The 27,578-nt window shown below is 41.0% G+C and overlaps 1 protein-coding gene across 3 annotated transcripts; it reads right to left on the bottom strand.

The window, feature by feature from the left end:
- Positions 1 to 1,275: 1,275 nt before the first annotated feature.
- On the bottom strand, positions 1,276 to 26,486 carry frmpd1a (FERM and PDZ domain containing 1a). Of its 3 annotated transcripts, XM_085356411.1 has the most exons (15): positions 26,368 to 26,486; positions 25,900 to 26,063; positions 20,791 to 20,893; positions 20,606 to 20,651; positions 17,283 to 17,387; positions 12,634 to 12,729; positions 12,062 to 12,187; positions 11,855 to 11,974; positions 10,939 to 11,075; positions 8,471 to 8,690; positions 8,184 to 8,366; positions 7,275 to 7,419; positions 5,922 to 7,193; positions 3,822 to 4,697; positions 1,276 to 3,749 (listed from the first exon to the last, which is right to left on the bottom strand). In XM_085356411.1, exons 1-15 carry the CDS (start codon positions 26,484 to 26,486, stop codon positions 1,276 to 1,278), a joined length of 6,186 nt encoding a protein of 2,061 aa, XP_085212537.1. The 3 variants fall into 3 exon arrangements, with proteins under 3 accessions (XP_085212537.1, XP_085212535.1, XP_085212536.1); XM_085356409.1 differs by having other exon boundaries at positions 1,276 to 4,697; XM_085356410.1 differs by having other exon boundaries at positions 1,276 to 4,637.
- Between the last annotated feature and the right edge of the window lie 1,092 nt (positions 26,487 to 27,578).

Below are 27,578 nucleotides of genomic sequence, written 5' to 3'. Positions count from 1 at the left end.
CTAAGAAGAGGCTGTGAACCAATCACTGGGTCTGACCGGCCTACATAATGTGTCAAAGGCTGAAAAAGCTAACAATACTGCATTCTGTGGCCAAGTTATGTCACTGGTCAAGTAGTACTTGTAGTCATACTGGGAAATTCATAATAATGCACTTAGTATAAGGGACAGTCGTTTTTCTTCATCCTCAGAACTCAAGCAGAGGTGTGATGGTTTTTATAATCTTGAAAGCAATCAGAAACTCAAGAACTGTCACACACCATAAATACCTATTGATAAGTATCTTCTGTAGCCTGCGGACTGTTGTGGAATATACAAAAATAAATTAATATATGGAAATAAATGCAAGGAGCTGTAATGGTAACGTCACCATGCACTGGAAGGTTTCAGTCAAAGAGAAAATAAATGAAAGAAAATGTTGAGAATCTTTGACGTTTCCACAGATCCTATCAAATGTTGGTGTAAAAGGACAAAAAACTCAATGTGCCGTTTCATAAAATCCTGCAACGCGCATACATGAGCATTCCACTACTAGGTTTATAAAACAGCAAATGGCTTCAGGCTTGAAATCATCAAATCATGTCCCACACTAGTTTTTGGTTTTGTAAACATTAACATTCAGAAAAAGTCTTCACTGACGTCCTATTAAGATACAGTATATAAGAATCCGTAAACTGCAGTCAGATGATCAGAAGAGTTAAAATGGTCAGTCTGTTGAATAAAAGGCCAGTGTATGAATGGATGAGTCAGAGTTACTCTGAATCGATTACATGTGTGCTTGTGCATGTGTGAAAAAGGCCCACTACTTTGACACACCACTGCTCCTCTGTCTATGACTGTAAACATTTCCATATTTATTCCTTGACATTCCTTTCTTCCAAACTGCAGTATCTCATTAAATAAACCAATCAATAAATAAACAAACAGATAATAACATAGAATACATTCAAGTACATCAGCTTTGATATTGGAATGCAAGCTTGCAGCACTCTACAGTCTGGCTCTTGGCTATCCATCTGGTTTGTTTGGTACAGTACGTGCACAGCTAGTCAGTCACCACATGCGCCTCGGCGATCTCTGCCTTGATAACCAGAAAAAAAACTGTTAACCGGCCCCAGTTTTTTGAGCTTCCTAGGAACAGCACCGCAAGCCAAGAGTCCCAGGTCACACTTATCCACACCTACAGCAGCTGTGAGCTCACTGGTGACCTCACGGATGTGGAGTTGAACGCCACAGGTCGCAAGGCTGAAGGTAATTTCTCGAAGGGCTGTGGTCGCCTCAGAGTGCAGTTAGGGTGCGGAACAGCTGAGTGAGGCAGAAGACTGAAGCGGTGAGTGCTGTGCACTGTTTGGCTAGCAGCTTGGTGCTCAGGTCCTGGCAGCTGCGTTTGCTGCTGGCACGCTCCGCTGCCAGGCAGAAGTCCCTGAATGAGCGGGCCACATCTGCCAGACCTGCGACGGCCTCTGCGTTCCTCCGGTCGCACCTGTCGCACCCAGAAAACCAGAGGCACACGCCTGCCAGCTCCACCAGGGTCCGGAAACTGTTGGCCAGAGAGTGAAGCATCTCCTCTGGGCTCTGTCCGATCCCCACCACCTTTTGGCAGCCTGACATCAGCCGCCGTGCTTCCATCTGGAGCACCCTTTTGTTCTCTGTAAAGTGAGCAGGGCACGTTTCTCTTGGGTGACGAGCTCTGTGTCCTCCTACAGATCGGTCAGCATTGCTACTTTCTAGAATGGAAAGAAGCTGGTCTACATCTAAGCGGAGTACTTGGAAACCCGTGGGAGGTTCTGGGTAGCGCTGCTGACCCAGCCGACTCATGGTGTCCTTGTGCGTTTGAGAAGTGAAAGGGTCAGAGGTGTCGGAGAGAGGCGAGAGGAGAGGGCTGAGCTCAGAGGTAGAAGAGGAGAAAAGAATGGAACGAGGAAAAGAGGGGGAATGGGAGGACGTAGGGGAAAGAAAGGAGGGAACAGGGGAAGAGCTCATTAGAGGAAGACCTGCCCCAGAAGTCTGCGTTACTCCGCTGCTCTGTGTGCGGCAGGAGAACTCGTAGACCGTCAGCTCATCATCGAAGCTGTCCTCGCTGCCGAAGCAGTTTGTGTAAACAGCTGGGCAACCACAAGCATCCAGTGGCACCTGCACCCCCTCTACGATCGACTCGCATCCAGAAGATAGCACAGAACCACATCCAAACTCTGACTTCAGAGGTGGAGCAGACACCACCTCGGCCTGGGCCTTTGTCTCTGTTGGATCCTCACAGATAGTGAATACTCTGCAGCCTGAAGGAGGTGTTTTTGGTGAGCCTGAAACTTTCTCTGAAGGTCTACAAAGATCCATTAAAGGCCTGTCGCTACTTGTCCTTCTTATTTTCTGTGGCTGAAAAGGAAGCCTGGGCCCATTTAGATTCTCTGTGGTCACCACGATTGCAGGAGGGATGGAAGGTGATCGATTGGTTATTTTATAACCTGGTACGTCTGCATCTGGACTTGTGACTTTGGAGTTTGGTTCTGGAGAGTCTTTTATGGGACCAGGAGTGTCCATCTTTAAACCTGCGGCATCTCTTTGGAGTTGGCTCACTATGGAGGCTGGGGGCTCTGTTATTGGTCCTGGTGTGTCCTTATCAGATCCAGAGTACAACAAATTTCGATGTTGGGGCTTAGGCTCAGTCTGAACAGGCAGGTCAGAGCTGACCTCCTCCTTCACCTCTGTCCCTGAATTAAAACTCTTTGCTGATGTTAGCTCTACAAAAAACTCCCCGTCCACCTCTGATCCTGTGACCGTTGTATCCGAATCATCTGACTCTACAGACTCCGCAGTGTTGCCAACTTCTAAGTCAGCATTTTGTTTGACATCATTAACGTCTGTTACTTTAATGGTGACCTCTGCTTCTTCCTTGGTGTTGTCCTCAGCAGGACTCTGGGCCACGTTCCCAATCCCGGGTTGACTGAGAGACTCTTGAGATCGTGATAAATAAAGAGGCAGCTGTTGAATCTTCCCCCTAAGCGTTGATGCAGATAATCGGCCCATGATGGCAGGGGAACAGATTTGGAAGAGGAAATGAGTCGGAGAAGTAGGTTGTTTAGCGAGATCGGTGATTGTAGCCATGCTAGTTTTTTCTAACTTAGAACTAACTAAACTTTCTTTATCTTCAGCACTTTGGGTTTCACTTCTGGGTTTATCCACGGTTTGATTTAAAGCACTGAGAAATGTGATCTTGCTTTTCAATCCAACACCTGAATTAAAAGTAGGAGACGTGGCGCTTGTTGCAGCTCCGAGCTTTGCTGTAATTGAGTTTATAGCACGAGTATAATCAGAATGAATTCTTGTGCGAGACTTGATTTGTGACTCGCTTTGACCTGCTGATTTAGCTCTACACTTTGTAGCTTTAGTCCTGTCATCTCTCCTGTCACTCAGTGAATTACTCACTTCATCATCATCATCATCAAAAACATTGTCAGAAGTGGTGCTGTCTGTAACTTCATCGCTTATGGTCAGAGCCCCGATGGCATCATCGTCGTTAACGCTTGTGACTTTTACGTGTGCCTGTTCTTTGTCATTGCTTGTCTTGGGATTGTGTTCCATATAATCTGAAGCTGTAATTTTGTCTTGGATTTCCATGTACTCGCTGCCCTCTTCCTCCTTCACTAGACAGCCACTCTGGGATTTGTGAAGGACTGGTACTGAGGGTAGAGGGGATGAAGGTGGGGGTGGTGGTGGTGAATATGAGGGGCCTTTAAGCATGTATTCCTCTGCATCTTTCACCTCTGGTGCAATCAAACTGGACACCAAAAGGCCGTTACTGCCCTTTTTATTCCCGTCTGGTAAACATGTAGACAGTATGTGGATTTCTGGTGGCGCCTGCACACCCACAAGTGGTCTCTTTAAGCTAGACGAGTATGCTCCCACTCCCTCTTTCTTCTCTTCCTCCTCTTTAATCTTCTGTTTAGTGATTTCTTGCAAAAACATATGACTAGTGAACTGTCCATTCCCTGTCAAAGCTGCTGACTCCGGCTTCCCTTCCTCTTTCCCTTCCCTATCCTGCTCCTGTCCCTCCCCTTCCTCCTTTCCGTCACCCCTCCGATCGGCACTCTCCTTTCCGTCTGGATCCACACGGCAGCGGACAACAGTGATGGTTGGAGACACTGATTTCACCAGATCGGTGACCGATTTGGACTCCATTGCGTCAGGTTCCATCTCCATTTCCTGTTTCCTGGTTTTGGGAGCAGGCTTTGGGTCTCTAGGCTGATCAAGAGAACCAAAACCTGGTGCACGCGAGCAGAGTGTTAACAGAATGGGCTTTGACTCAAGCTGAGCAGGTTCCCCTTCAGAGTGAGTAAGTGAAGAGACAGTGGGGCTAGGATTCTTGGTTTGCTCTGAAGGTTCAGGATCTGAACTGAGGATCTGGGCATCGCTGACTTCTCCCAAATGTTTTTTATGACATCGCTTGGAAGCCAGGGCCTGCTTTGACTCTGGATCTGGCTCTGGATACGACACCCTGGACGTGTAATCGGTTTCCATGAAGGAACGCCGCTTCTTCGATCTTTTCCTGAGCTGGAACAAAGTTTCTCTGCCTCCTCCTTCTTCCTCTCTCCATTTTCTATCATCTTCTGCTTCTCTAACTTTGTCTGTGTCCGGCACAGAGACTCTGATATCACTGAGGCTCAGTGTGCTGAGGAAGTCCAGCTTCATCTCTGTGCAAATGTCTGCAAGATAGCACAAAAATTTCAGCTTTTGTGTTTAAAGCAGAACAAATATCACAACAAAATTTATATTCTTCTGTGTGCAGTGCACAGACACACAAAATAGGCCATAAATGTACATTCAATGAAAATTACAGGTTTTGCATCACTTTTTCCTTTAAGGTTAGTTTTTCGTTTTGCACAGCAGTTGCCATTAAACTATTTGTCTGCAATTTTTTGTATTAGTTTTGCTCCAATGTTTGCTGTTAGTAGCTAATGTGGTGGTAGATGGACACTCTACTTAAAGGGGATATATTCAGCTCATTTCCAGTGTCATATTTTTATTGTACTCTACTAGAGTAGAGGGGGCCTTGAGTAGCCCATCAGCTCATCCTCTCTGAAATAAGCTTGCTTTTTATATCAAATCAAATTAAAACAAAAAATCCCGTAAATTGGAGCAGTTTAAGCTTTTTCCTTCATGGGAGTAGAGGTAAAACATAACATTACATGTCAAATGTAGAACAAAAACATTAAACAATGTAAAGGAAAAGTACATAAGCATTATTCATGAATTATATTTAAAATAGTTCTTCCATTGACATGTTTATATAGGTCCAAATTATGTATTAGATTAATAGATGAGTCAATAGAGTGAAATCTAACTTTTATAGCTAGTCAAAGCTGGATCATCCACCAAAAGATTATAAGATAAATAAGATGGTGTCTTCCGAATATTAATGGGGTGTGGAGAAAACATGCAGTTATAGAAGATTATATTCACTTTGGTACTTTTTTTCCAATAATAATCCCCTGTAATTCTTTGCCTTTGGAAAGTAATCGGTAAGAACATAACCCCTTAAATGTAGTAGAATGACGGTATGAAGTACTGTAGTGGACTTTGGAAATATTTATTTGAGGCATATCATAAAAGCCCTCAGATGCAGTTAGACTATACTTCTATCCCACCTGGACTGATGCAGTAAAGGAAATGGCAGTTTTTTTCTTGCATAAGAGTGTCATCAGGATCAGTAGACCACATCTACCATTATTGTTAGGTGTGGCAATTATGTAACATGTTCTGGCAATTATGTAACATTTTCAGTAATCCAGTAAATATTCTAACTCTTTTAGGGAGTAACCACTTCAGCCACTAGATGGCAACAAAGCAGAATTTACAACCTTTATTGCTGATCAGTATACAAGACTTGAAAATTCTTGAGATCAGCCTCACAGTGAAAAGTAAATCACCTCTTGGCACAGCCCCTGATGTCGGGTCTTCAGGTGAGGTGAAACGATCCCTGGCGTCAAAGAACTCCTCATCAGAGCTGCTGTCTCCAAAGCCAGGGGGCGGGTGCAGGATGGGTATTGGCTCCAGGTCTTCATCTTGAGTCTCCTCTCCCTCCTCCCTCTCTTCTCTCTGTTTATGAGAAAGGCTGCGTGCACTGTCGGGGGTGATGTTGGAGCAGATGTTGTAGTAGCAGCGTGCGTCGCTCTGGTCAAAGTTAAACACAAAGTCTGTGTTTGAAGACGGGGAAGGCGATGACGAATATTCTTTAAAACCACCTTCCTTGCTTACACTTCCTCCCTCTCTTCCCCCATCTGTTTCTTTTAACGCATTCCTCCTCCTCCTCAACTCTTCTTCGTCGTCGTCTTCCTCGCTGGCCTCTGGAGGGCTCGGCAGGAAGTCCACGAGGCGGGAGAGCTCCGCGAAACACAGGGAGCTGTCATCAGTGCAGAGGTTACCTGAAGATCTTTGGGCATCAGCAAGGCTCTGAGAAGAAGTGGAGACGGGTGAGGTGAGCTGGGGATCGGCTCCATCGCCTGATCTCCTGCAGGCCCCTCCTCCTCCTCTGTCAGGAGTTGTGAGGTGAATCAGGGGATGGGAGTGCGCAGGTGGTGGGGCAAGCAGGTGAGGCTGTACATGCCCATGAGAATAAGGGTGAAGGTGAAACGAAGAGTGGACACTGGTGTGACTTTGTGAAGCAGCACTGGGGTGGATAGAGGAAGAGGAGCATGACATCAAGTCATCTTCCTCCAGGCCATCGAGAGTGTCACTGGAGGCGCTGGTGAGGACATGAGAGTCCGTATGACATGAATCTGATACAGACGGTTCCTCCTCTGCTGCTCGCACATCCTCGTCACATCCCATCTCCCCTTCCTGTCTAGCGTGTCTCCCCGAATCATTGTCCGTTACGTGGATCTCTATTTGTCCACAATCCTGCACTCTCTTCACCTCCTTCCTGTGCTCTGAGCTTTCATTCTCGTCATTCTTATCGAGCTGAAACTTTTCTCTTTTAGTGTCAGAACCCTTTTCATCTTTTAGCCTTTTATCCTCGCCAGGTTTCTCTCCCTTTTCACTCTCATCTTTGTTTCTCCGACTGTCTTTTCTGTTCCGTCCATCTGGATCTGATGAAGATCTGATTCGAAGGCGGGGCTTCTTGTCAGACACCAGGTTGACCAGCGGTTCCATGTCTAAGTCTGAGGATTCATCGGAGTCACTGCCACACCGTGAAACATAACCTGTGAACATGAATCCAAATTAAAACGAGATAACATTTATTGATTGTTACAGGTGTGATGAACGCATTGTTGTCTTTGTACCTTCCTCAGCAGAGATTCTGTGCTTCTTGGAGTCATCTATCCAGGGAAAGACGTTGAGGTCAGGGTCAACAAACACTCGGCAGTACCCTGCTATTAAGCAGGACATATCCTTAGCCGCAGCTGACTCCAGTAGTAAAGTAATGGGCTTTATGAAAGAGAATGGAAAAAGAGAGGTTGTGGGGAAAGACAATTCAGCAGTGTAAAGGCACTTAGCATAAAGTTCAACCACTGTTTCTGCTGAGGTTTGTATATTGTATGCAAGGGGGTGCAGAGAATAATATAAAGAGGTTATGAAAAACAGAAATTGTTCATCTTAATTCATTAAAACACTGCAGTAAAGGTGGGTCGTGTTAAGATGAATGCTAATTAATATTGTGCTTAAGCAGTTAAGGAGGTCTGGAAGTCAGCAGCTTATTAAGAGAGCTTTTAAAGCTGATTAACAATCATCCAAACAGAACAAAACTCTGTTTCCAAACTGCAAAACTGATAAGGATCTGCACAATTACTCGTGTTCACCTAATGAAAAGGGGAAACATGCAGATCAAAACAACATGTGCTAAATACAAAATGCACCAATAAAGAGATGAAAAATAATACTAATTAGTTTCCAGCTTAAGCAGAAACCTCCAGAGCTGACAAAAATGGATAGACTGTGGATAGACATTGATATAAAATATCTAGCTAATGTGAGAAAGACATTATTTAATGAAGGGCTATCCTAAACGTCAAGCTGGGTGAGTGACAAACTGTGGGAGGTGGCTTCCTCATCCGGTGACATTTTGACTAACATTGATCATAGCTCACAAAACTAACAGGAAATGTCATCAGGAAAGTGTTTACAGTGTTGCAGATGAGGTATTCTGTTCCTCTTGCATATTAGGTTTGGGTGTGTATCCTTTTAGGTCTCACCTTGATGTCCTGCAGGTATATTTTGACCAGGCTGACCTTTTCCGATTCAGGCAGCAGCTCGATGCGTGTTATGCTGGTGAATTCTGTGAGTGTGGACAGGATGCTCAGCTTGTGGTTGACGATCTGACTCACCCCGTGCCGTGCTCCCACTAATAGGGTCACCATCGACTCCCTGTCCTGGAGCTGAACAACACAGAGGAGGTGGAGAAAGTGCAGAGAAAGAAGATGATTCAAATTATAATATACAACCAAATCTCAAGAACAAAAGTATACAGATCAAATCCTACCATCATGGTGGCACCAAAAGATTTCCCTCCAAATGATTTGAGTTCACTCAGCTCCTCCAGATAGTTGATCCGTGTCTGATCGACTGACAGGCCCTTTTGCTTGGGATCGTACAGGGATTGGCTCTTCTTTATGTGGTAGCCGATGGCCTTTCTCAGATCCTTTTCTCGCATGTTCCTCAGCAAGGTGGATGACACAAAGTTCTCTATGCCCCAAGTCTTTCTGAGGGAAACACACAAATGCAGATTGAAAGGGTTTGTTTTTGTTTAAAAGGATATTAAAACTTTTTCACACACAAAGCAACTAGCCTGTTAAACCTGCATGTTAAACAGGGAAAGGCACTCATTTAAGCAAAAAGAGATTTGTGGTCGTCTTCATTTTTGGACCGCTCGCTTTATGAGTCGCCACAGCAGATGATCTGCCTCCATCTCGATTGCATCTTCTTCCCTCACACCAACCGTCTGCATGCTCTCCTTCACTACATCTTCTTTCTCTTCAACATATACTGTATATCCCACTATCTCTCCTCTGCACATGTCCAAATCATCTCAGCCTTGCATCTATGTGTCTCCCGATCGCTCAACATGAGCTGTCCCTCTGATGTACTTATTTCTAATACTCTCCCTTATGAACAAACCCAATGAAACCCTTAACACCTTAAAATCATAAATCATGACAGGTGTCACTACCATCCTGTAAACTTCACCTTTCACTATTGCTGCTATCTGAGACACTCGTCTCCACCCACTCCAACCTGCCTGCACTTTCCTCTTCAACTCTCTTGTGCACTGTCTTCTGCTTTAAATGGTAGTGGCCAGCTGTTTAAACTAATCTCACCACAGATCACAATGTTGTCTGCAAACATCACAGTCCAAAGACACTCCTGCCTGTCAAACTATTCATCACCATTGCAAACAAAAAGAGGCTCAGAGGCTCCACAAGGTCCCAAACTAAGAGATGATTTTAGCTGCAGGCGATGCATTAATAGGGCTGGCTCAGGTTGTTAATTGTGATTTGTTTAGAAAAAAGAAGGTTTTTTAAGTCTTGTGTGTATCTGTGATCTACATCTCACGTACTGTCAACGTGCACGCAGCTGAATTTGTGTAGGCTCGAAATAAAAAACGTGTTAGAGCACAGCTCATGAGAAAGCTGTGTGCCCTGTCCATGGTCCTGAAATTAGAACAGTTAAATTTGAGCGCAATAAAACTTTATTAAGGAAAACGTATTTTAAAGCATATTAATGTAAATGTGCTGGTCAGAACAAACAAATTCCAAACATCAAATTGAAAAATGGGCTATTAAGACTTCCTGTGCCTGATGTCCATGCCATATTTTTTGCATTTGATATTAGTGGTGCAACGGATCAAAAATCTCACGGTTCGGATCGGATCAGGGTTTTAAGTCACGGATCGGATCAATTTTCGGATCAGCAAAAAAAGAAAAAAGACAAAAATTTAACATTTACTTATTGAAGTATTTTTTGCCTGTTAAAAACATTCAACTGAAGACTCATTCCACGCAATTATTAAAAAAATAATAATTATGGTACAATATAGGGCAGTATAGGTCTTTGTATCTACCACTCAATTCAATTCAATTTTATTTATAAAGCGCCAAATCACAAAAACAGTCGGCTCTTTATATTGTAAGGTAGACTCTACAATAATACATACCGCTCATTATATCGCAATCCGCTGTGATATAATGAGCTGTCACGGTCATGTAGCTTTGAAAGTAGCTTGTCCTGGAGGTCCCTATGGGCTCAAATTGCGGTCATAAATATTTTGTACTTGTAAATCAGTTTTGCACTTGTAAATCAGGAGTTGTATGTGTAAAAAGAATTTGTTTGTGCATAAAAAAGATTTGTGTGTGCCAAAAAATACGTGTGAAACTGCACTCAAGTTTCAAGTTACAAGTACAAATTTTGACCCTATTTTTCTTCCTTTCATCTGATTGGTCAATGTCATGTCAATCACAAATTTAACAATCCAATCAGAGAACAGATGGGTTTGGCTATTGAAAGGGTGCTTTTTTGAACTGCAGGTCCTTGAAGGGTAGTTACCAAGCTTTCTTCGTTATGAATTAGCGATTCATGTTTTTATTGAACATTTGAAGATAAAAAAACAAATTTTTTGTTAATAAAGTTTTATTACACTCAAACTAAACTTATAACTTATAACTTCAGCACCATAGACAGCACACAACATTTCTCATGAGCTGTAGTGTAACATGTAACTATTAGTGGTGGACCTTCACAAATTCAGCTTCATGCCCTCTGACAATACATTAGTATGTTACTACAGTCGCAGACACAGGCAGCTGAGGGTTTTAACACAGACAACTGCATGTCTTCTTGCGACTACTGTCGGCCATTGCTGACCAAACAAAGAAAGCAGGTTTACAGCATTTCCACATTAGCTACGCCATCTTTTCTGTACAGTCCACATATAAAGGTGTGTCTATATCTCACGTGATCATCTTCAGGTTGGTTTTGGGTGACTGTCCACAGCTCGCTAGCCTCTCCATAATGTGTAGTGCAGCAAGTCGCAAGGCGGTGTTACACCTCATCTCTACTGCAAAGCGCTCCTGCAGTACATCGTTCACCCCCTAGCACAAACAGACAACATACATCAGAATTAATCATTGTGTAGCAACTGATTTGTCTTGTTTGCAGCAGTTTGTAGCTAATTGGAGAAAAACGTCCAAAATAGCAGGGTCAGCTTTGGTATTAAAACAAACACAAACTTCCTTCTTTTAAGAGAATCACGGTGCAGGTGGGATTTAATGAAAAACTGCACACTTACAAACAAGCTGACCTTTCAGTCTGATGATTTGCATCACGGTGAAATGAGCCAACTGCAGCAATAAGTGTACTTTTTAATTTTAATAAGTGTACCCCAGTTAAATTTACCCTTCATTCTAATTTGTGTTGTACAGTTATTTCATTTTTAACCTTAATTTATATTCTATTCCTTCCTAGTTAAATTTACCCTTTTTAATTTTTCATATTTATTTCCTATCTTATTCATAGCCTTTTCCTTTTTTGTTTTCTTTAGGTCACGAGCAGTTGTCCAAGCATTTCACTACATATCGTACTGTGTATGACTGTGTACGTGACAAATAAAATTTGAATTTGAATTTGAATTTTGGAAGTGTTACAACACTTTGCCTATTGATTTGATTCAGAGTTGAGAATCCTGTTTTTCTATTGATGCTTTAGGTCAGTTTGCAGTGACTCAATTAATCAGAATTGATATTAATAGCAGCCATTTCATATAAATAAAGTAACTATTAATATCCTTAAATAGAAAAACAATAATTATAACAGATAATAAAAGAGAGTAGTGATCTGACAAGCCCAGCAGTGTGCACATTCATCAGTCTACCTGCAGGTAGAGGTACTCAAAGGCAGCGGGATCCTGCTGCAGCAGCATCTGAAGGTTTTTGGGCATGAAACAAACACGAAATAAACACCTGTAGTCATGGGCCTCTTTCTTCTGGACCACCTGCAGAAACACGGATGCTTATATTATTTGGAATGCATTTTATACTTTTTTTTTGTTTAAATGTAATTTGTGTGTGTGTGTGCATACCTGCTGTATCCTCTCCTCATCATGTAGCAACAGCAATTTGCTGATGCTGTGCTGCTGCTCCAGCACTAGCGAGAAATGCTCAATGCGGCTCAGAGAAAGCTTTTCCTTCAGTGTCATCACAATGTCCTGATGTGCAAAGAAAATTACACCTTCAGAGATAATATTTTATAACATCAGGGAACACATTTGCTGAGGTGAGCTGAGTTAAGGTGTTAAGGTGTCAGAGTGGTAACAGAAAGTTTCAGAGTAGCTGTCAAATCCAGGAAACAAATGCATGCCTAATACTAATAACTGCTGAGGAAGTGAGTAAATCACTCAGCTGTATCTGGTAAATTCAATTCAACGTTATATGGTTACAGTTTAATGTGGAGCTTGCTGTCAGACTGATTGACATTCAGGAAGAAACGCACTCCTACAGGGTCTAGTTTAAAACTTTGATTTAGTTTTTGTCTCAGGAGGAAATCTGAGATTTTTTTCCTGCTTCACGAGCCTCAGCTTCAACTCTGAAACTCTGCTAGAGCTGCTAGGTGTGTGTCATTATAATGCCACACTCCAGTATCGCTACAGAGTACCTTGACTGTGGTACTGGGCTCAAATTTGAAGGCCTTGGTCTGCCCGTTCTCGAGGTACACCTTCAGTACATTGGGCAGGAAGAGCAGGGAGTTCCCCTGTGAAGAAAATAAAAACAGTCTGAATTTAGTTGGTTTCAGGAGTAAAAGTCTGACAGGGAGCAGGGTGGCTCTTTCTGTGTGCAATAATGTGGGAAATCTTAAAGGTGTGTTGCAGTTTCTGGGTCTATGAGTCTGTTAGGGTCCACTTGGGAGCGAATGTCCGTGTGCCTGTTAATTTTTTATGACGGTACAGGGTTGTCCGCAGAGAGACTGTACTACAATGTACCAACGAGGCATGCTTCCTGCAGGCAGACTTCAGAGTATAACAGGATTGACTGCTGATCTGTGGCGCCTACAGCTGTTCATGTCTGAATCTGTAATTCCTGTCTTGCCATCATTGAGCTGTAGTCTGGAAGTTTCTTCTCCATAAAAAAAAACAAAACCTTCTTACACTTATGTGTTTAATTTTATGTTGCATTACTTTTGACTTTAGCTGCTGATCTGTCTGATAATCATCTTTGGGTTTCAGTAGGTATATATTCATGGTGGGAAAGTTACATTAGTGGTACAGCACTATCACAGTCTATCACCAAAATAGTGTACCCTCAGAGACCCATCTTGAACCCCACCAAAAATGCACCACTCAATGCTGTTTCAATAGCATCTAACCCTAACCCTTTTCATCTAACATGCTTGTCTTTTAGGAAGAAACTCTTCAGAAAGTTTTAATTCCAGAACTTTCTTGCTGTGAGACGACTGCACTGTTCTCTGTACCGCCACATCGCTGGCATCCAAAACAGAATGAAACCTCCAACAATGTTTTATGAGTAAAATATATCAATTTTACAAAAATAAAAGCAAAAAACTCAAGGAACTGCCTTCCGCCAGCTTCACCCGGTCACCCTGATTTCTTCACAGCCTTTGAATTAAGCTCGTCTTGTCTGTCATCCAGTGGGGAAAGTGGGAAAAACGGAGCCTTTTAAAATGTGGGACACATCAAGTGGGAGTCCTGGTCATGAGACAGATTTGCTGAATTTTCCTGACGTATGTTTGTCGCTTGAACACAACCACTGTTATTTTTAAATGCTGGCAATCCAGACTGAGAATACTGAATATGTTTAGCACATTATAACAGACCATAAAGTGAGAGAGCAGTGTTATTTCATCTTCAGCTCTTCTCACAGAGCATTTTTCTTCGCATCATATCCTCTGGCCTGTTTCTGTCTACCCGGCTCATTCTCCGCGGTGACTCATCTTTCCCGCTACATCCCTCTTCTCTTATGATTTAAGAAAGTGTTTTTCTGTATTGACACTGTGATACAATGCAACATTGATGTCTACATGTTTTGAAGTTGAAACAGAGGGCGTTCAAATTTTAGACAACCCCTCCCTTGCTAGCTTCCCATCCCCCGTTACATATTTTGTCTTCCTTTTAACGATGATAAAAACATCCCGCCCCCTCCCCTCCACCTCTCTTGGTCTCTTTACCATCTCCTTCTACCCTTTTTTTCTCCTTAATCTGATATTTATTGTCCTGTAATCACAGACATTAGGACCGGAGAATGGGGAGGATATTGATCTGTGTTTTCTCTGTGTTTAGTAATGGGCTCTCCGGCCTCAGTGGTTTTCCTCGTTCTGCTAATTTCACATCCGCTTGCAGGGTAGGAACCCTGAACAACCACAGGCAGATTTATAAAGGAACAAAGTGCATCGAGTTTGCAGTAAAGCTGAATCTAATGTTGGTTTTACTGACAAGCACTCATCGTCATAGTGCAAAGGAACATCTAGAAACCATAAATCACGTTTTAAAGCTTGTCTGCGGTTTCCACTATTTTCTTGTTCAGGACAATAAAATTCCAAATGAAAAATTTCTTTGGGTCTTCACAAATATGACACACCACTTCAAGTGGTGCTGTTAGCATTGTATGTTGTGTCGAAAATGTGTTCCTATAGCACAGAATACATGTTTATGATACTTAAGGCATTCTGTAAGTAAAAGAATCTGAGGAAAGATCCTGCTTACAGCCGATTTTAAAGAAAAAAATCTGAACTCTAACCGAGTTATGTGTTCATCATTAGTTACCATGGTGATCGAGCTAAATAAAAAAGAGAGAGCCACCTTTGGGTGACTGAAAACTCATCACAGAGGCCACTAACCATTAATATCCCTTTCTTCAATAGAACTCCGGTCTCTTTGCATAATTTTACTACCTGCCTTTATTAGTTCTTATCTGTGTTTGATTTGCTACAACTGTTCCCAATTAGCCAGTCAGACTTCCTTTTATACCCCTGGTGCAATACTTCCTGTTGCAAGCGTGCCATATTCACACCAGTCGAGCTTTTCCAACTACTGCCTACAGTTTCTTATTGTCCCTGTACTATTCTTTGTTTTCACAGTGAATGACACCTAGGACTGTTTCTGGATTTTGCCTGCCGCTCACTTTAATTGTCTGCTTCGCTGTCTGATCTACTGTTAATGACCCACAGCTGGCTGGATTAAAGCTTTTGATTTTGAACTGTGATACATGGCATCAACTAAACTTCGGTTCTGCAAACTAGTGCAAAAAATCTGAGAAAGTTTCAAAAAATCCTAAAAACCAACATTATGTCTTAAATGTAAGCAGTCAGAAATTTTCATGGTTCAAGCACTTAAAATCTCTTAAAGTACTTTTCTTCTAAATAAATGAGCTTTACATTCAGTCTTATTGAGAGAACGACACAGTGTGTATGACTGAGATCTAAGTACAGCTTTGAATGCCTTTTTTAAAAACACACATTATGATATATTTTTTTAAATGCAGCATTGATGAGAGCCATGTTTACTTGCTGTGTATTAAATCAACCTCCTACATGCCTGCATGTGCACACCACAGACTCTGAACCTGCTCACTAAATGGCATCTCTGTTGTGCTACCCCACATCAAATCAGGAAACCTGTCAGAATAAATTATCCATGAAGTGTCTCAGAACTGAAAAAATAGACTTTGTCTCAAAAGCTTTGAAAAATATATCAGAATACTATGAGCTTTTAGGTCCATTAATCTGGTATTTTAATGTAAATTCTGGTCATGTGTATATCTCGTTATTGACAGTGGAAGGCTGAGTGAAGATTATAAAGATAAAATTATTTTCTATTTTTGGACAATGTATTGGTCAGAGATGCTTATGCAGCACTCTGGTACTGCCTTATATGGATTTATTTTGTGTTGTGCCCGTGGCCTAAGCCCACTTGTATATGCAGTATATTCCAAATGTACATCAGGTTACAGCGAAAATATAAGAAGCACTCTTGAGACTGCAAACCTCCGCCAAGGCCCCTCACTCTCTGGGCAGTATTTACTTTTTAGGGAATAGCATTGTATTTTGTATACAAACATTATTTTGGAGTAGATAATGGATAATAGGTATTCATTTGTAGATAGCTGGACATGAATAACTTGAGGTTATTATGTATTATTGTACTACAACACTCTGGGCAGCTCATTCTCTTTGTGATGACAATACTTTATTTCTACAAATTTTGAGGCCAACCTGAAAAAAGGGCAGATGTGAAATGTAAAAGTGATATCACAGATAAAAACTGTGGTGTGACATTCAGATGCAGATTATAATGTGATATTTAAAATCCCCATATGTGAGCATGAATACCTAAACGATGCCAATGCAAACAAGTGCAGTAGAATTTTAAGTTTTAAAGACAAAAGACATGAAAGTTTGACCTTATCTGACTTCGAAGGTGAGGCCAAAGGTCAAATGTTACAGTGTTTTTTTAAATGTTGACAATACACATCGCATTTGTAAGAAATCTAGTTTCTAAGTTATAAGGCTTTTTGTCAATATTCACCCAATAAATCATGATGCTGATCTTGAAGACCTTGGTAGATGTAGATCAAATTTTAATGAGTTGTTAACATGACCCCGCTCTACAGCCAAATGAAGTTTTATCAGAATTAACAGTCAACATTTTGACCTCTCTTGTTTACAGACAGATGCTATGAAAACCATAATCTCCTTGATGGAGATAATGAATTAAATACTGAAAGTGTCAACCTGGCCATAAGCAAGACAATCATGTAACGATATATCCTTTGGTTAAAACAGTCAGACCCTCATGTATATAGAGTCATGTTTAAATATTATCTGTGCAGTTTGACTCCATTCAGGAAAATAGGTGACTGAATACAATCAGTGAACTGAGTCGTGTAAAATGTGCTTCAGCAAGTCATAATCAAGACTGTAGTACACTGATGCTTCTCTATATTAAATCAGTCTATAATATTTGCATCCTGAACACAATGCAGAAAGAAATAACACGAAGAATTATTTATAACAGACGTAAATGCAAATAGCTGTCATCAGATTTGATCACCCAGACCGTGTAGAGCTGGTTTAGATGGGGTGTTAATGACTCCTGTGCACTGATGTAAATGTGGAGAGCTGAGCATGATCTATTACCATCACATGACATTTCTATAAAACTTCAAATGTGACATCATCTATCCACAATCACATAAGCTGTCTCAGAGACACAATGATACACTACAGAGGCAGCCAGAGGATTTAAAGTTGGCAGTGCTACGAATAGCTGCATAGTATATTTTCAAACTCACCTGTGTGTGTCCGTTAACGTCCACCTCCTCAGCAAAGTGGACTTTCACAGGGTTGGACCTGAGCTTGGCCCTCTTCTCCGGTGTGATAAATGATGACTTTGGGCCCTGTGAGAAATACGAGTCAATAAGCTGTGAAGCAGTTTCTCACAGGATACGTATGTTCTCTTTCTTTCTTACAATCTAATCAGGGCTGAATTTGGTGCAGTGCAGAGATGTATAAATACATGTAAGGACATTATAAGACACTCTCTGGCTTTTGTTTTTCCAAGCTGTAGTTTAAACAAGCACTTATAACATGGAGTTGAGTTTCATATATAAGACACACACACACAGGGAGATATATATATATATATATATATATATATATATATATATATATATATATATATATATATATATATATATATATATATCTCCCTATCTCTATCTATCTATATATATATATATATAACATTCAAGGTTATAAATGACCACTGTTTGCTACTGTTGTTCTTTATAACATGTAACAACACTAATATGTAAAAAATGTCTAAAAGGTTCATGAATGTGATGATTGTAATATTGGTCATCACATCACAGCATCATGATAAATCGGCTGAAGGACTTGTTTGGGATTACTGGTGTTGTTTTAAAATGGTTTATGTCGTATCTATCTCAGAGATCCTTTACTGTCTGTATGAATCATGTGTTGTCTGAAACATCAGTTCTGCCTTCTGGGGTACCTCAAGGATCTGTTTTAGGTCCTATTCTCTTTTTGCTGTATATACTCCCTTAAAGCCAAATTATCAGACGTTACAATAATATTTCTTATCATCTCTATGCTGATGACTTTCAGTTGTACTGTTCTTTCAAAGCTTCTGAGTTTTATAAATTGTCTTGCTTAAATAATTGTCTGTCAGAAATCAAACAATGGTTAATGACAACTTCCTTCAGTTAAATGCAGATAAAACAGAAACTTTGATTATTGCACCTGATCACACGCTCTCAGAAATTAAGCAGAATATCAGTTCTTTAGACCCTTCATTTCAGTCGAGTCTCAGAAACTTGGGTGTTATATTTGACAGTTCAATGTCTCTTGAGAAACACTCTAAACAACTTGTCCTGAACTTTTTTATCATTTAAGAAACATTTCTAAACTCAGACTACTGGTGTCAAAGGCAGAACTTGAGATGATTATTCATGCTTTTATCTCTTCTCGTTTGGATTATTGTAACGGTCTTTTTACTTGTCTCAACAAATCAGCTCTGGATCGCCTTCAGTCTGTACAGAATGCAGCGGCAAGACTTTTAACTGGTACAAACAAAAGGTCACACATTACTCCAGTTCTGGCTTCTCTTCATTGGTTGCCAGTAAATTTTAGGGTTCATTTTAAAATTTTAGTTGTAACTTTTAGAGCTCTGCACGGTGAAGCTTCCCAGTATATCTCTGACCTGTTGAAACCTCATGCTTCATCCCGAGCACTTAGGTGTTCAGGTCAGAGGCTACTGGTGGTCCCACGTACTAGGTTTAAAACACGTGGGGATCTACTGACTCCTTTAAAAAGCAGCTGAAGACATTTTTATACAAACAGGCTTTTAATTAATTTTAACTTGTATGTCTGATCTTATTGTGAAGCACTTTGTAATTTTTATCTGTGAAATGTGCTATATAAATAAATTTTACTTACTTACTTACACATAAGTTATCATATGCCTCCTATAAAAACTGCATGGAAGATGTTTGCTAATTTAGCTTTCACCACAGTTTATAAACCAGTATGGCTCTGGTGTCTTTATTTACAGTGGTGCAGAATCAAACAAATATCTGCATATGAATAAGCAAACTTTGCATGTACAGGAAATTTAGTATCTTTTTAGTATCAGAAGCTGGTTTTCATTTGAAGTCTTGCATTCTAAGTTATCTTGACCAGTAATGTTTGAGGAAGCTTTATGCATGGATTTAAAAAGCTAATGTGCAGAGGGGAGAATAAATTTTCCAAAATTAACCATCAACTTACATCTGGCAAGGATTTCTTGTTTGTTTGTTTTTTTGTTGGACCTTTTTTTTAAAAAAGAAAAATGCATTCATAAACAGTGAACGATGCATGGGTCATGGCTCTTGAAACAGATAATCATATCGCAGCGATAATGAAAAATCTGTTTCAAATCAGCAAGCTAGTAAACAGATTCCCCACAATGAGTGATGTCTTCATCCTAAACTGCTACGACTTAACTACGAGTGATGGTCTTTAACTACAAATCTAAACAAACTAATGCATGACTCCAAAGAATGTGGACTCAAGTAAGAATATTGGTTTTGGCAATGACCTCCAAAATGCAGGGTTGTCCATTACAAATACATGGTGCTAATGCAATATATTATGGATTTGTGTTTAACATTTAAAAATGCTGCTTGTAAAAAATTCTCAAGCTCTTTGAGTGAATCTTGTGCTCATCGAATCATATACTGTATACAGCAGATGTTAAAACTGGAATATCCATACAAGTGGAAGCCTTTATATACAATTATTTTATCATAAATTTATACTGCAATATGAATCATGCTGTGTGGTAACAAAGATAAACACATTGTTGCCTTCATTGCTGCACAACAAGTGACAGTTGGCAGATTAAAGCTCTTAAAGAAACTGCCAAGCAATTCTCTTATCTCACTGTCTAATTATAACAGAAAAGTCTCTTTTTATCGTGGTTCAAACTCTTGATTTGACAGAGACGAATATTTTCTAAGAAATGCTGCTAATTCCTTAGAGTTCAGTAATTATTTCTTGGGGGAGCTGTGAGCTATGAAACACACAGTAGAGGCGCTTCCATCACCAAAGTGCTGATGCAGCCATTTATTTACTGATCTATTTCACCTCAGTGCAAACACATACGTCAACTTCACCAATACAGGCTGAGGTCCACAACGTGTGCCCGCGCACACGCACAGTTTGACTGATGAAAGATGTGTGTGCAGAAGAAGAGCTGCCAGTTTGAATGTGTGTACTATGGTGTCACAGTTAATGGGGATATAGCGGTGAGACCCTGAGGACAGGACTGTTGTAAGCAAGGATGCCTGATCCCGAGGTATCTGAATAAGTTTGCTGACAGGCTTCCATACATAAAAACACTGTATATGGACAGTATGTATTCACGTGTGCACACAGTAGACACATTGTGCGAGTGCGCTTTTACTACCTAATGAAAACAGGAAACAAGAAATACATTAAGTTCATCTAAAGTGCTGCTGGAAGAGGACCAGCCATTATCCACTTAACTGTAAGTCTGTTTGTGCTGTGTATGTCTTTGAAGTGTGTTTCTCTTTGATAGATAGGGCAGACTCACCAGCATTGTTCTGAGTACCGTCATAGTCAACGTATCTGGGCACTCCCTGAAAAAAAAAAAGTACAGAAAGGGAGGGTGTTAAGATGACACATGGTATGCATTGCTTAATTTTAAATAACTGCAGAGTATGTACCAATCATCAGGCATATGCATGTGTGTTTGTGAATGCAGCTGTCTGTGCAGACCTGATTATCTCAGTAGCTTGCTCTGGGGTCAGGTCATCGACAGAGACGTTATTGATCTTCACAAGCTGGTCGCCAGGGACGAGCCGACCATCTGCAGGCCCACCTGCACACACAAAATGTCCTTGTGTTGTCGTGCCCGAGGGTGTTCAATCAGCCTGCGCTCATACTGCAACTGGTGCTGCTGACAGGCTGTAGCTTGTATTCTAGTGATTTCCTTTCATCTCACTCAGTGCATAATTTTTCATACAGCTCTCCAAATCTAACTGTGGGACGACCAATCATTGTGCTTCCAATTTTGGGCACATATAACAACTGTGCTATCTCCACCTCATTTACTGTACTTCTCAGTACCGACATAATATTTTATTTATCATCTCTATAATCCAAAAACGATTGGCTGCTGTCGGCGCTACTGACGAAATCTGTTATCTTTGTCCTTTCGGTGAATGAACATGTAAATGTGTTTCAGTGGCGATCAAAAGCTATAATTAGAAGCACAGATTATATTCAACTACTACACATTATTGCTGCTGCTGTGCCTTTGAACTCTGCATGTTAAACTATGCTCTGGTTGAACTGGTACAAGATGTGAAAGAAACTGTATTTTTGTGTTGCATACAGTTAGCTGATAAATTACTACATTTTACAACATCACACTTTTCACCATAGACTGCATATAATAGCTACTTCAGTTAGAGCTGTGCTACTTTAAGCTCAGTGTTTTCCCCACGGCAGATTTGGTGTTTTAAAGTCAGGCGTGACAAGCAAAGGGTGGATGTGAATGAGAAACCAAAAGATGCTGCACTCTCATAGGGTAGTGACTTGTCAATCACATCCCACAGCATGTCTTGCTTTATCATCGCTTTTAACTCTAACGGGAACAGCACGCACATTACATCATATTCCATAAAACTAGACACTAGCAAACAAGATTAAAAAAATCATTTGAAATTTGTTTACTGTGTTTACAAATTATGGGAGTCAAGCCGTTTTCAGAAGCTCCGTCTGTGATTTCGGCTAAAAAATAAAACTGCAATCGATCTGACTTGCTAACAGGAAAGCAAAAGAACTGAGCCTCAGATCACAAATAGCATACGTGAATCTATTCTGAGGGACATCCATCATCTCTGTTACTTATTAATAAACCATATCATCCACCAACATGTGTTTATTCTGTACATCAGGTAACCATATAATTCAGAGAAAGCATTGAATACTAGTATGTTATCACAATTAAATAACTAAAATAAACATAGACAGATGTTGGGCGATATTGATGGGCCTGAAAAAGCCTATCGAATAATGGATTCATATTTCACAGTCAAGATGCTGCAACACGTGCTGCAGACAGACGGACAGGGAGAACGAATTGAGCCAAGACTCGGTGGGGCCACTGGAGACATGAGCAACAGCATCTTTATGCGTGTGTGTGTGTGTGTGTGTGTGTGTGTGTGTGTGTGTGTGTGTGTGTGTGTCTGACAGGCAGAAACAGATGGTGACCAAGAGGACAAGAGAAAGAAGGTAATCTGACCCTGGACCTCAGGGGGATTCAGACCCATGCGCTTTTCTAGGAGAAATAAATGTAGGATATAATACAGATATGCTTTTAATAGCAATAACTGTTGTTTAGTTACATTTCAGTGATTCTTTTCAGAGTCTGTATGTTACAGTATTTGATATCCCATCTTTGTACTTTAGGATGCATAAAGAAACCATATAGTTTTTATTTCTTGAAATTTTGAAGTCATCAGGCTGCTGACCACATGATGATAACTTTTCTACCATTTCAGATCTGTGACAATGTTGGGTCACAGAATAACGCTTCAGACACACAAGCCTGGAGAAACTACTAAAAACCTCTGTGTAATGGTTTTTGTTGCCATTCACAGAGCATCTGTGAATATTTCACCATTTCTTCTGTAGGTGCAGGATGGCGCCATTATCTGTCCAACGCTATCAAAAATGGTATATCCAGTATTTTCCTGGGTATCAGTATTGAGTATGAAACTCTATAGCTGTGTCCCAAAACATAGGCTGCATCCTCCGGAGGCTGCATTTGAAGGCCGATTACGTCACAGCCAGCCGACGAAGGCTGTCCCAATTCGTCGAGTCCTTCAAAAGCGGCCGACAAATGCGTCGTTCATTTCCCCGATTTTGAAGGATGGGTCGGGTGTATCCTTCGTGGCCCACCATATCCCAGAAACTTTTAACATATTTTCAGGCGAGAAAGTAGCTGTGTAAACTTCAAATATCTGCTTGGTTTATCAAGACATTGCATATTTGCAAAAGTGCGCCGACGTTTTCGGAGACGTCTGTTACCCACCCGCTCAATAGCTAGCCGGGGGGTTCAATGGTCACTTGAGCCGGCGAGAGCTGCGGACTCCCAGCTTCATTGTTTACATGCTGTCTTTCGCTACTGAGGTTAAACATCACTCGGATAACTTAAAAATGTAATTGTTTGGCTTTTTTCAGTGTTTTATTTGTTCCGGAGTAAATCGGTTTGGCTGTGAAAAAGTTATTAGATTATTAGATTAAATACAACTTTATTAATCCATCAGGTGGGTTCCTCTGGGATTTTCACACAGCTGAATACAAGTCAAACAGAAAACTGATTAAACAGAAGTGTGAGACGGTCGAGAATTTATGGCAGTGTCCTGTTATATTTTAGATAGCAAGGAGCAGATGGCCGAGTTTATTAAACTTCACTGACACAGTGGTGATGCAAATCTGAAGGCTAGACCGTCCCATTTCACAGCCTCGCACTTCTGGCCTTCTTGGTCTTCGAAGGACCCGGCCCACGTAGACCGTGAAGGCCGAGTCCTCCGAAGGATGCAGCCGACGTTTTGGGACACAGCTTATGTTATGACAACCCTGTTTGTTCTCTTCAAGAACATGGCAGCACAATTTGCAATGTTGCAGCTGAACAAACAACAGACTTATGTCTTGTTTGACAGAGTCCAAATACGCTTGGCTGTAATTCACAGTGACAAGTTTGCTAAAAAACAAACAGTTAATCAGCACAAACACTTTACACCAACAGCCAGCACGGTGGTGGAGGGGTGACGATTTGGGCTTGTTTTGCAGTCACAGGATCTGAGCATTTTGAGGTCACTAAGTTAATCATGAACTCCTTTGAATAACAAAGTATTCTAGAGTCAAATATGAGGCCATCCGTCCGACAGCTAAAGCTCAGACAAAAGTGGGTCATCCAACAGGCCAATGATCCAAAGCACAAAAGCAAGTCTACAAGAGAATGGCTGAAAAAGAAGAAAGGTGTTCCAATAGCCCATTGACTGAAAAAAATGCAATACAGTGAAAATAAAGTTACAACCTAATGGCGCAAATTGAGAAAAACAAAACATGGTTGAGCCACTCTGATGTGGTGGGATCTTAAGAGAGCTGCAAATCTCAATTAATTTAAGAAATATTTTAAAGAGTGGACTAACTCCTCCACAATGATCTGAGAGACTGATAAAGTCATACAGACAACAACTACTTAAAAAGATTCCTGCTAATAGTGGTTCTACACGCTACTGAATCATGGAGTGTACTCGGTACTTCACAAAATTGTATAGATTCCATGATAAATCTCTTTCACAAATACTTCTTTTTTTAAAAATATGCAAAACAATTTTGAATGGTGTCATCAAACCGAAATAAAATCTGTTGTGCTGTTGAAATTAAAATTTTTTCATCCAGTTATATATTTATAATTTTCCTTTTTATTTTTTGTGATTAATAGTGTGGCGTAAAAAAAATTCTGTATACATTTATTAAACGTCAGACTTCTAAAAAGGAACTGATTAAAGGAGAGATTTCACCTCTGCTTTAGAAGTGATTTATAGCAGGCTATTGCCAGAGGGAAAAAACGAGGTTCTGACTGAGGAAGCCTTTTGTGCAGCATGTGCTGGCAAATCCTTACATCTCTGTAAATTAATTTAGTTAAGAGGACTGATTTAAGGTTTCCAACCACACCCCCCAGCTGCATACACATTCCACCTCTTTGAAACCCGAACCATACTTCTAATCTTAGTCATATCCGTCTATTGCATATCAGGCATTTGCCTGGAAGTGATTCTTGGAGACAGTGCATCGTCCGAATGTATGTGCTCCCTGAGAGCCTCAATCGAGGGCTAAAAACGCCATCTTCCTTGAATCCTTCCAAATGTGTTTTGGAACACACACACACACAAACACATAAGCACCACAGTTCATTTCCTCTGTTAATATAATTTTGTGTGCATGTATGCAGTATCTGCAGCCTTGGAGGCTTCACTTTTGTCAGTTTGTGTTGCACAGTACACTGGCCAGAGGCCTGCAGGGGTCTGGCACAGCTCCACGCCTTCATTTGCTGAGGAGATTTACTTTATGCAAAATAAGGGCATGGTTCTAGAGACAACAGGGAGAATGAGCCAAACAATATTCTGTTCCTGAGTGAACTGTATATACAGTATTTTACCTCCTAACAATCACAGCCTCGTTGTCAGTAAAGCTTTTAGCTGAGTAAACATATCAGTCCTAAACATATTAGTAATAGCAGCTTATACAAGCATAAAGTAGAATAAAACCAGAGGTGCATTAAATGATGATTCTGTAGGTTTACATACCAAAATCCTTTAATTTATGCTGTGGCTGTGGAATTACTTGTTCTTTGCTACTCTCCACTCATGAGGTGTACAGTGGCTAACGCTGTCGTAAGTTTTCACCTACAGAAAGAATAATAAAGGTGTGATTTTAGGTGGGAGACATTGACAAAGTACTAGAGCTCTGCAGACTGTGGCAATAGAAATTGACTCTTGGCAGGTAGGATGAAGTCTCTGTGGGAGAAGAAGCCTAAGCTGGTGAAGAGGTTCCTATAGCAGGGCTCAGGTGAACATGCAGTGTCAGCTTTAAAACAAAAGGCCCTGATTCAAACTAATAATGCACTCCTTCTACTCCCAAGGTAGTGAAAAGTGCTGCAGTAGATTTAGGGACAAGAGGGCTACAGATCACCGCATAGAATAGCTATTTATAAACACAACAAGGTTTAGTATAGAGACCCATTTGATTTAAAGTTCAGAAATCTGTGTCACGGCTATTTCCTTAGAACGGTGCTGTTGCAAACGTTACCTGAGGTGACCTCCTCCACCAGAATCGGGTTCTGGGAGGAAAGCGTGAGGCCATGAGAGTTGAGGTTTGGGTCGCGCTGGATCTGAATATTGAAGCGGAAGGGATAATTCCTCTGGTCAGAGCTACTGGACTCTGCTGTCTTCCCTTCTGCTGCAGCCCGATCCCTGGAGGAGTAATTCAGGAGTGACATCTTACTGCAGTATCTGTATTTCTCACAGAGCAGTACTACTGTGAACAGCCTTATATTTGTGGGGATAACAAAAACAAGGAAATAATTGTGAAAAGCCACAAATTAAAGCATTAATTTATTTGTTACTGGATGAGAGAACCTGTTTTAGAAGGTTTTACAAATATGGGCTTCCTTTGATGATGACTGTAGACAGGTGCATCTCAAGGCAAAATATATCAAAGATAGTAAAAATGGTAAAATAATGGATTTATACAAAAAACAAAAAAAAGACATAATACCTGCTCAGAGAGTGAGATCTGCTGCCCAAGTCTCTGGACCGTCTCAGCCATCGTCCCACTACCTGCTCTACTCGGCTGGTCCTGCGAGACGGGGAGCGGCTCCTGTCCTGCACCTCCATTTACCTGGCAGGGGTTGTAGATCAAAGGAGCCATTTGTGTCGTAGATTTAGTTAAATGGCTCCACATTAAACAAATATGCAATGTACAATGTAAATGTTTCATAAAAGAATCTAAACAGGAGGCTGGAGAGCTTCCTGGTTGTTTTCCCTCTAGGTGAACGTGACAAACAAGCCTAAGACCACAAGCACCGTTCACAAAAGTGTGCAAACACAAGAGGCAATACCTGGCAAAGCTGCAGCACATGTTTGACTAGAATGAAATGTAAGAGTGTAAGCCCTTAATCACTCTCATGACAGGAGAGACAATCCCTCTTCAGCCAGAGCTCCAGGGAGCTGATCAGAGTTACAGTTTTCAGCTTTTGTTGCTTCGTGTTAAAGAAAGCCCAGCTGCAACACTAAGACTACACTCCAGATGCAAACAATCCTGCACATGGCATTTGTGTGCTTATGCGTAAATCTGTGCTGTGATATGATGATGTTAGGGGTACAAATCAGACTCTATTACATTAGTGTATGCAGAATACAAATTCAATGAAAACACCCTGCAAAAAAATAAAGGAAGAACAGTAAGTGGAGACACAGTACCCACACGCACACAAGCACACACACACACTGGGTATTAGATATTTAATATTTCAACTGAGGCCAGCAATGATGTTACTTGTTGCATCATGCTACTTAAAAGGCTCTTAGCCCAAATTATGAACCAATCACTTACTGCATGGTGCCTCAATAAACATCAATATTGGTAGTTTATCATTCCAATAACAATGGTGTTTCCCTTAAATGTGTCCCTGTTGTGTTGCTGTGAGACAGGTGGTACTTATAAATGATTGTTGGTTGGTGAGAGAGATGTAATGGACATGGGACACCTCTGGCGTCTGCGGGGCTCGGTCAGACTAATGCACGGGCCTATGATGCAATACTAAGTTAATGGGCCTCTGTGGAGCCATACAGTATTTGAGGTAATACAATATCAGCTTACATGCACGTGTGAGCTCATTAAGACCTACAGACTTGGGGAAATCTCCACAATTTTGGACATTCTAGCTTTTGTTTTGTGCGCAAACCCGTGCGAAAGTTGAGTCAGTT

Source organism: Diplotaxodon limnothrissa, linkage group LG6 (assembly GCF_057381915.1).
Source record: "Diplotaxodon limnothrissa isolate DT_005_m linkage group LG6, D_limnothrissa_male_GT1.1, whole genome shotgun sequence".
Lineage (NCBI taxonomy): Eukaryota > Metazoa > Chordata > Actinopteri > Cichliformes > Cichlidae > Diplotaxodon > Diplotaxodon limnothrissa.
The sequence above is the reverse complement of the archived record's forward strand: the minus strand, read 5'-3'. Positions and strand labels throughout refer to the sequence as shown.